At 38.8% G+C, this 9,466-nt stretch overlaps 1 protein-coding gene across 5 annotated transcripts in view; it reads left to right on the plus strand.

Moving 5' to 3' along the window:
* RTN4IP1 (reticulon 4 interacting protein 1) overlaps positions 1–9,466 on the plus strand; it is a 70,128-nt gene that overhangs the window by 8,172 nt on the left and 52,490 nt on the right. For all 5 annotated transcript variants that reach the window (XM_071806674.1, XM_065835157.2, XM_071806675.1 and 2 more), the window contains exons 5-8: positions 1,174–1,222; positions 2,723–2,859; positions 5,688–5,871; positions 7,221–7,313. In XM_071806674.1, coding sequence (XP_071662775.1) covers positions 1,174–1,222; positions 2,723–2,859; positions 5,688–5,871; positions 7,221–7,313 — 463 coding nt within the window. The remainder of the gene's footprint in view (positions 1–1,173; positions 1,223–2,722; positions 2,860–5,687; positions 5,872–7,220; positions 7,314–9,466) is intronic.

Below are 9,466 nucleotides of genomic sequence, written 5' to 3' on the forward strand. Positions count from 1 at the left end.
AACTGAGACTCCAGATTGTATACTCCAATTTTGCACTGTAAAAGCCAATTTCCTTCAACATCCAGTACAGTGAGATTTTAAAAAAACAGGAACATCACCAGCTTCTGAAGATACTCAGATTTTTCTGGCAAACAGAAGTTCTGAGAAACATGATGTTCCCCAGTCCTGTGCCAAGATTTTGTCTTGGATCTTCCTTTTGTCCTAGAATTAGCAAAAGTGTCCAAAGTACAAGCACTGTTTGTAGCTGCAGTGGCAAGGCTTTCTTACTAATTCCCTTTCTGAAGTTTAGTTATTTAATAAAATATCTGGATAAAATTTTTGAGCAGTGATTAGGCTGCTAGCAGTATGGGTCTCACACTGCTAAAGTCGTATTCATTTTTATGAAATTTGGGATAGTGAGCTCAGTTAAAATGAATTCTCACTTGCTAATAATCTGGTAATATACTCTTTCGTTTTTTTGCTTGTGTGCCAGTTCCTACAATCTGGCATTTACATGGTCTTATTGAGTTATACTGAGCTAGAAAAATTCTACTGCCTTTTTTCTATAGAAAAAGGCAGATATCTTAATTTAACAGAACTTAGACTTGTTTATAGTGAGGCTACTTCACTGTATTTTTGTCTTTCTTTTAGATAAATATTATGCAATATGAGAAAATTACATTCCCTATATTCTGAAGTTCTCAGTCTCCTAAATAATGTGATCCTAAACCACTTTTTCTCTTAGATAATACCAATTTTTGTAAAATCTTGGTAAACCAAACTTTTTTTTTCCTTAGGAGATAAGACAGCAGAGTCTGGGAGACAGAAGGACTCTTGACCAATTTGATCCCAAACTAAGCAACTATATTTGCTAAAGTCGAGGACAGTGACAGGGGTTTTGTGTGCTAAATGTTGCTGCCTGAAACTCTGCCTGGAATTAGTGGAAAGCACGTGTCAGGAGGTCTCTTTGTCTGTGTTGAGATAATGCTCTTGGCACAGGAAACACGATCAGCAATGTTAAGTCACGTTACTGGCTATCTGAAGAGTTAACCACTAAGTAAATGGAATGACAAATACCATCTTTTGCTTAAAATAATTTGATATTAGAGATGTATAAGAAACATTAGAATACGTAGTTACTATACTATAGAATTTATTTAAAGAACTATAATATGTTTTGATTTTCTCTTGCAGAGTATTAATATTAGGAGCTTCAGGAGGAGTTGGTACGTTTGCTGTACAGGTAATATAAACCAGCATGCCCAGGATGCAATATGAAAAAAAAATATTAACAAGGGAATTGAGGGAAGGAATAGTGAAATAGCAAGCTACCAATTGATCTGTATGATCAATCTGATCGGTATTTCCAAAAGTGAAATATTTTCAGATTTATTGCTTTCTGCTCATTATGTTGTGTAAGTTTAAAGTAGGAAGCAAAGACTTTTAAAGAAAGGAGTTGTGAGTGTAGGTAGTGAGAGATTACATTTCACAGTTAGGGTGCAGGAAATCTCTAATTGGTGTAACTTGAAAGATGTAGCCTATTTTCTTTATCTTGCAGTCAGTTCTGCTCCATAAATATGAAAAGAACTTGATGTATGAGTAGAAAAACTGATGGAGAATATATCATCTACCATAACTCTCGCAGGTGGTGAAATGATATGAGAGGGATCAGGATTTTCTGTGCAGTGTATGTAAAGCTCAGTGGCTTCGATTAGCTTTCCCTCACTGTCTTTGCTCCGCTGTCCTTTTGTCTGTCTTTATTCCAGCAACTCTAAACTTTGAAGAGTCAACACGCTCTTTTATTGATCCATTAATTGTGGAACATCCTCGTTTCGTGCTCTCATTTAATTTGGGGATTTTGGTTCTAATCGGTGTCATTTCATGCTGAAACATCTTTCTCTTGAGAATATGAAAAATATAGAAGTTGGGTGATTGTGTCGCTACGTTCTGTCTTACTAGACCATAAGCACAGTAGTTTTGAAGAGGCTTACAGGAGAATTTTTAGTGGTGTGCTGTTTGCCAGATCTGTGATAAAGCAGGTGGCTGAATTAGATCTGCATTGAAGGCTGACCAGCCACTCACTAGTTCTCATTTCTACCTGGTTAATCCTGAGTAAACTATGTGAATTAATCCAGAATAAATGTAAAAAATATTATTGTAAATGAAACATGAGATTACAAAAGAGGTAAATAACTAGCAAAAATCCTTTGCTACAGCTTTTGGAGTAGAAGATAACTTGACATCTCTGATGTGGTACATCAGAGATGAGTGCCTTCTTTTTATTTAATCTATTTACAGTGAGGTAGATATATTAAATACTTAATGAGCAGGTAGGAATATAAAATATTTAATGGTTGATCTGGTGACAGTTTTGTAGGTGGGTACCTTGGACAGTACCTCTTGGTATACATTTAGCTGACAGATTCAGATGGCGAACTGAGTATTTAATTTGAGGCCTTATTTATCCTGAGATGTGATATCTGTAAGTGGCATTAAAAAAAACCACCTACATTCCTCCATACCAACTCCTCCCTCCTCAAAACCTCCTTAAATACTGATAAATTCTAACCATTTGTCTGTGGGGTATGTGACAAGTTACCCTGTGTTGGAGCACGGTCTCCCCACTTCTTAATAAGGGTGGTCATTTATTATATAAATATGAGACTTCAGCTTTTTAAGTTGTTCTCAATGTTTCACTAAATTTTAAACTTTGAACTTCTGTTTTTATGTGCTTGTTTTTTAGCTAGTGAAGGCCTGGGGTGCTCATGTGACAGCAGTTTGTTCTCATGATGCCAGCAAACTGATGAAAAAGCTTGGAGCTGATGATGTGATTGATTACAAATCTGGAAATCTGGAAGAGCAACTTAAATCATTACCCTTGTACGTGTTTGTGTTGCTTAATACTGAGATGAAGGAGTTGACGTCAGACCTTCTTGCTTTCTGATTGCTTGACACCAGTCTACCAGAACTTTTTCTTTTATTTTTCCCATTTCTAAAGCATTACTTTATAAAGCAAATTTATCTGAGCCCTTTTTGAATACAGTTTGCCAAGTGAGTGTCCCAAGCACAGATTTCATTGTAAGGCTAAGCCAGTTAATTGGGCTTGTGGAGGCAAGCTCACTTTCACATGCTTCTCTTCAATGACTGTGAATTGAACAGTTTTGTCAGCTTCCATCCAAGGATCTTGGAGGATTTACAAAGCAGGACTAAATTAAAATAAATCTCAGAAATCCTCTGTGAGGTTAGTAAATAGTAAAATTGATCTTCTAAAGGGAAGAACTCTGTCATAAAGCAATTAAGTGACTTGCCTGAAGGTCTTTAGCCACTGTGCAGCTCAACTGGGAGTAAATTTCTCTTCTGTAACATTGAGTACTGCTGCCTCTGATAAACAATCGCACTTATCTTGTCACAGCAGTTATATTTAAACTAGCTTGGGGGTTTTCTCTAGAACTGAAGGCTTTGGGTTTTATTTTTCTTTTATAACCTTTCCATCTGTTTAAACGTGATTTACTGTGACTTGTATTTGAATATAGTATTTATACTGCTCTTTTTAGTTAGATTTTAGTTAACTTTCTGTGAGGGGAAATAGAAGCTGTTTAATCTATGAAAGAATCTTCCTGATAAGTGTGCTAAGAAGACATGTGCCCTTTAACTACGGTGTGATTGTCAGCAGGCCTGAGATTAACAGTGAGGATGCCAGCAATGTCTGTATGGGCAGGATGTGCAGCAACTAATTTAGCCATTTGCAAACAGTGCTAAATTTGCCTTTGTGCAGTTCAACATCTGAAATGCCAAGCACCCATTCCTGCAAGTGACCCTTTTTAGGAGCTCTCAACAACTCTGTCTTAGGGTGCAGTTTTATGGGATAGCTAAGCCGATCAGCCAGGTATGCTAAGAGGGATGGTCCTTTGTCGAGGGTTAAGATTGCGGGGTGACAATCAAACCCTGGCAGATGTATTGTTAACCTCCTCTCCCCCCCACTTTGCCCTTTTGCCCCTCCCTCTCCCCCCTTCCCACTCAGGACAGGCGATCGGGAGGGAAAGAAGGACAGAGAGAAGAGAGTTGGAAAAGTTAAATATGTTTTACTAATGCTACTAATAAGAATAGAGAAAATAATACAAAATATACAAAACCAATCTTGTAAGTCTCAGCAACTGCAGAGCCAACACCCAAAGTCCTGGATTAGACTCTGTAGCCAACCGGAGCTGGATTCAGTCTCTCACTAGGCCTCAGTTCACAGGGACGACCAGCAAGGTCCTCTCCTAATGTCAGTCATGAGGGAAAAAAGGGACAAGATCCTCGTGATCTCCCACTTTATATGAAGTATTCACGTGAATGGAATGTTATACACCGTTGGTCAGTCTCTCGGACATCAGTTTCTCGTTGCCCCTCTCGCGAGATGTCCATCCGTGCTTATCAATAAGTTTGCATTCCATTGCTAGGTTTAACCAAAACATGTGTTGGGTTCTCCAGGAAAATGCAGCTAATATGAAGGCTTTAGCTGACAGGCAAATTCACTAAAAGAGAAACTTGTTTTTAACAAAACCAGGACATCCTTCTTCCCTTCCCTTTGTACTGACTCTTCAGACCCCATAGCGAGCTAGCTTTTCCTGAGCAATTAGTTTTCTTTATTTTGATTTCTCTTATTGGCAGCTACCTGTTAGAGTGACTGAACTTTAACATGAAATCACATCCTTGGAAGACAGGCAGGAAAGCTCTGTCTTTGCAGAGAGAACAACTTTTCTAGTTCATTTCAATAAAGTATTTTCTCTCTTATTTGTAGGTTATTTAGTTTAGTTCTATGTGTATATACACATCTATTACAATCTGGAGATTCTGGAAATTTACAGATGGAAATGAGAACGAGCTGTGCCTCTAGCAGAGTAGGTGCATAGCTCCCTGTTGCCCTATTCAGGCTTTACAGGCTCACATGCTGGGATAATGAGAAGGAACGCTGACGCTGTGGCTTGTTGCCAGAGGGTGCACATGCCCATTCCACGGGAAGAAGGTTTTAGACCCTTTTCACTGTTAGAGTCTATGTCAAATACGTAGATTAGAAGAAAAGAACCGTGTAAAATGGTAAATGTAAAAATAGTAAAATGGTCCCAAAACAAATAGGGAGGTCAGAAAATACCTTTGGAAGTGAAGCTGCAGATGGGGTCACAGAAAAGATGTGAGGAGGTAAGGATTAGTAGGATAATGTGTGCATGTAACTTTGGACCCTTCATGTGAGTACAGTGTGTACAGGAGATGTTCCTAATCAGGGTGTGAATCCAGACTAGTTTTTACACGCACATAGCATATTGTTCAATGCTAGGACCAGGCCCCAAGGCTGTTCCAGTGGTCTCAGTGGGAGGGCTGAAGAAATAGCACTCTAGAGGGCTTTAAGCAAATGGAGAATGTAGTTGTGCATCTAAGAGTCTGCCTTCTGGAGTTTAAGAGCAGTTTAAGTTGCCTAAACAGCTCGTGTCTGCTGTGCAGTGAATAGGCAATAACCTGTAAATTTAGCTCCCATTGTACAGTAAAGCCAGGATTTAGCTGAAGTCCTGGGATTTTCTTGCCACTGTCTTGCAGGGAGTTATTTTAATGCGTTGCAGTGATACGTAAAAATATAAACTACAACAAATTTCTGATATGAATTAACCTAATTATGATGAAATTATTTTCTCCATATCATGGTTTTAAACCTGTTCTTTGTGTGTCTGCAGATTTGATTTCATCCTAGATAATGTTGGTGGATCCACTGAGAAGTGGGCTCTAGATCTCCTGAAGAAATGGTCGGGAGCAACATATGTTACCTTAGTGACACCTTTCCTGATCAATATGGACAAACTTGGAGTGGCTGATGGCATGTTACAAACAGGAGTCACTGTTGGTTCCAAAACTGTAAAGGTATTTGACAAAATTCTATATTCTTTAATATTATGTAGTACTCTAGTGGCTTCCTTTGTGGCTTGTGTGCTAGTCATGTGGTTCATCTGTCTTATTTTCCTCATATATCAAGTATACTTCAGATGCATTTTTATTCTTTCCTTCTTTATTGCACTGAAAAAAAAAAGTGTTGGGATGGTGCTGATTGGTGTATGTGGTAGTTTGGGGTGCTTTGAAGTTTTGGTTTCTTACTGTGCTTTTCATTGTGACCTTCTCTATGTGGCCTCCCTGATGCGTCCTGTTGACAGTGTGTGTTTCATGGTAAACAAGCACAGATCCCTTCTCACTGAAGTGAGGGTAATTTTGCTACTGGCTTTAGACCGGTCAGGCTTTCTCTCAAAACATTGTTCTGTGACTGACTTTCCTCATCCTGTTCCAGCACCAGAGAGTAATAAAAGTGGTTGAGAGTGGCTAGAAAGTCTTTTGTCTCTTTCATGTTCATGTGTCTGGATGGTGATACCGATTTTTCTAGTTTTCATAAGTGGACCTTAAAATGTTCAGCCAGTGGCCAGATCAGTAAGGCTTTTTAGAACTTTTTCTTCTCTCAATGTGTGTACTTGCTCTCCAAATGAATACTTTTCAAGCAGTTGCCATGGTATTCCTGTGATGGCATGGTTGAATGAGATTCTAAGTCCTGCACCAATACTTGCAAAGGAAAGCTCCAAAACAAAATGAAAAGGCTGGGAAGAAATCATGTAATATTATTTCTCAGTGTGCACATTTCCATGATGAGGAGCATTGTATGCCATGTATTAAGAAACATCTGTCTTTGGCAGGTGAAGGCTCTTATTCCTATAATTACTTACTTAGAGGAGATGTTCTTTACATCTGCTTGTGAGGTCTTCCCAAAATGCTTTTCATATGAGCTGCCATTGGCCATTGGACGGTGATGACTTTGCCAGATGTGATGGTGGAAAATTTAATCACTGACACTGAGGTGGAGGGTTCTAAATGTCATATTTCTGGGTTTATTTCGCCCTCTTTGCGGATGTGTATGAACATACAGCACTTTTTCTCTTCTACGTAACAAATAATGCTGTTCCTAGTTGCAGAGACAAGGTGGTTGTTTTTCTCAACTAGCTGACTTGTGCAATTGGACACAAAATTCACCCTGATCCTATTGTAGTAATACAGCATTCCTGTCTGTACATTTAATCCACATGCTTAGATGACATTTTTTTTTCAGATACTAGCCTATAATTTCTGTGTCTTTTTCTTAAGTTACTTCTCTAGTGCTTCTGTCATTAATTTTAGTTCCCATTTCAGTTTAATCTCATGATTTTCTGATATATTTCTGATGTTTCTTACAGCATCTCTTTAAAGGAGTCCATTATCGATGGGCATTTTTTATGCCAAGTGGCCCAAGTTTGGATGAAATAGCAGAACTAGTTGATTCTGGAAAGGTATGTCAATAATGGTTATTTGGCTCTTTGTGCCTTTCAGCTCTTACAAAGGTTCTGCTTTGACTCACAAATGGTGTATTTCACAATTAGGTAGTAAAATGTTAGGAGAGTCACAGTAAGGAAAACTAGTTAAGAATTTACTTGCTCCAGTTTCTAGCTTCTGCCTTTTGCATGGAATTTAGGAGTTCGTAATCGTTAAGACTGTTCTAACTTTTCCCTCTCCACGCTACCCTTACTTTAAAAAAACCAAACCTTACTAAGTTATGATGAAAGAATGTCCAGTGATTGTTTATTTTTGCCAGTGGGAATCATTTGGCGTGAACACTGGTGTTGCAAATGAAATGTTTTAAGAGGCCTCACTTGGTTCATTTGGTCATAACGAATGTGACTGTGTGTATCTGCATATGCAAAACTGCCTAGTCCTGCCCATAATGTCTACAGAACTGGAATTTTCAGCTTATTGCAGGTCATAGATGATCTGCATTGGCAGAGTGGTGACAAGGATCTTGTGTTTCATTACTTCAGTGCTTCTGAGTATAATGTTTGTGCTAATTCAGCATACTGACGTGCAATACTGTGAGTGTTCATAAGCTTTTGGGGAATCTCTTACTGGACTTGGGGGAAAGGTATGAAGTGGCAGAGAGACTACTGCTTTTCTGATCTTTTCAGGTTTATGAGCTTGTTACAAAATGTGTGTCAGCGTGAGCGGTCAGTTGCCTGTTCATGTGATTGTGTGGTACCGTAGGTCCTGGCAGTGTCCTCTTTTGGAGAGTTTCCTGTTGGCAAAATTCTCAGAGTAGATAATACAGACAGTTGCTGTTAATCTTTTTATGTGGTACCTAAGCGGAGGAGGAAGCAGAGTCTGCCTTGACAGCTGGTAATTCTAATATGTGAACTGTCAGGCCATCTTGTGCTCAAAACTTTTGCATATTAGAAAAAATCAAATATTGCAAAGTGTGAGTGTTTATCTCCTTTTTCGCTATGAATTATGTTTCAGAGTTTGGAGAAGAGTAACTGAATTGTTGTATTTAAGGCCTGATTGCTACTATTTGCCACCTCAGTGCTGCTGCTGAGAATAAAAATCTTCCTGAATTGAGCCACTCCTGTTCCTCTGGTGTGACCAGTGTGCTGCTGACACAGCCAGTGGACAGTCAGTGTTTCCTAAAAAGTCTATGCGTAATCAGAGGCTGCAGCAGCAAATAAGCTGTGGTGAAGCATGTTCCTTGCTACAGCCTTGCAGCGCTCTGCTTTGCATTGTGCGCAGTGCTGTAGGTGTTACCCCATGTCTGAGAAAGAAACCCTGGAAGATACTCCTCGTTTTGTGATTGCATCCAGTTGCACTACTAAATGATAATTAACTGAGAAACAGAAATGCCCTTGCCTTTGTTCTTACCATTTGTCCTGATTCTTAGCCAGTTATTGTTTTGTGTTCCGCTCCTACCTTGTATGCAAAACAAATGCAGAATTTGCCCATAAAAGCTTCTTGGGAAACACCTGTTTATGCAATAGAGATAGGGCTTAATCGGTGTTCTCTGCCTGATAATCTGGGCAGGTGAACTCTAATGCAATGTAAAATGTACGTCATACATATATGAGTGTCCTGATGTACCTTTTGTTGTAAGATGATCGTGAGAACAAAGATGTTTGCTTCGTCTTTTATCGCCTGTCTGCAAAAACAGGTCATAATGTTAGACTGTTTATCTGCACGGTCATTATTCTAGCAGTATTTTACTCTATTTTGTAAAATGTTGTGAACACCCATGCTATCATCAGTATAAGACCCAGATGTGTTCCATTTAGATAGATGTTAAGAATAAGACTATGACCTTCATTGTCTAGACGCAAGAGTTCTCCTGAGTGGACAAATCATCCATTCAGAAGAACAGGTATTAGGAAAAAAGGCAGGAGAGAATTGCTGAATGAAGTGTACCATAATTTCCCATAACTAAATGAAATGTTTATGTTTGAATAGGAGTATAAGAAATAAGTAATAATAAAAAACCCGAACAAACAAAATAAAAGCAAACAAAACCACCACCACCAAAACCAAACATGAGCAACACAAAGCAATAAATGTAGCAAGAAGACTTGGGGAAGCCAGCAAAGGGAGCTCATGTAGTTGAACTTAGTTTTGAGTGAATACAGTTTTGAGG

Source organism: Patagioenas fasciata, chromosome 3 (genome assembly GCF_037038585.1).
Source record: "Patagioenas fasciata isolate bPatFas1 chromosome 3, bPatFas1.hap1, whole genome shotgun sequence".
Classification (NCBI taxonomy): domain Eukaryota; kingdom Metazoa; phylum Chordata; class Aves; order Columbiformes; family Columbidae; genus Patagioenas; species Patagioenas fasciata.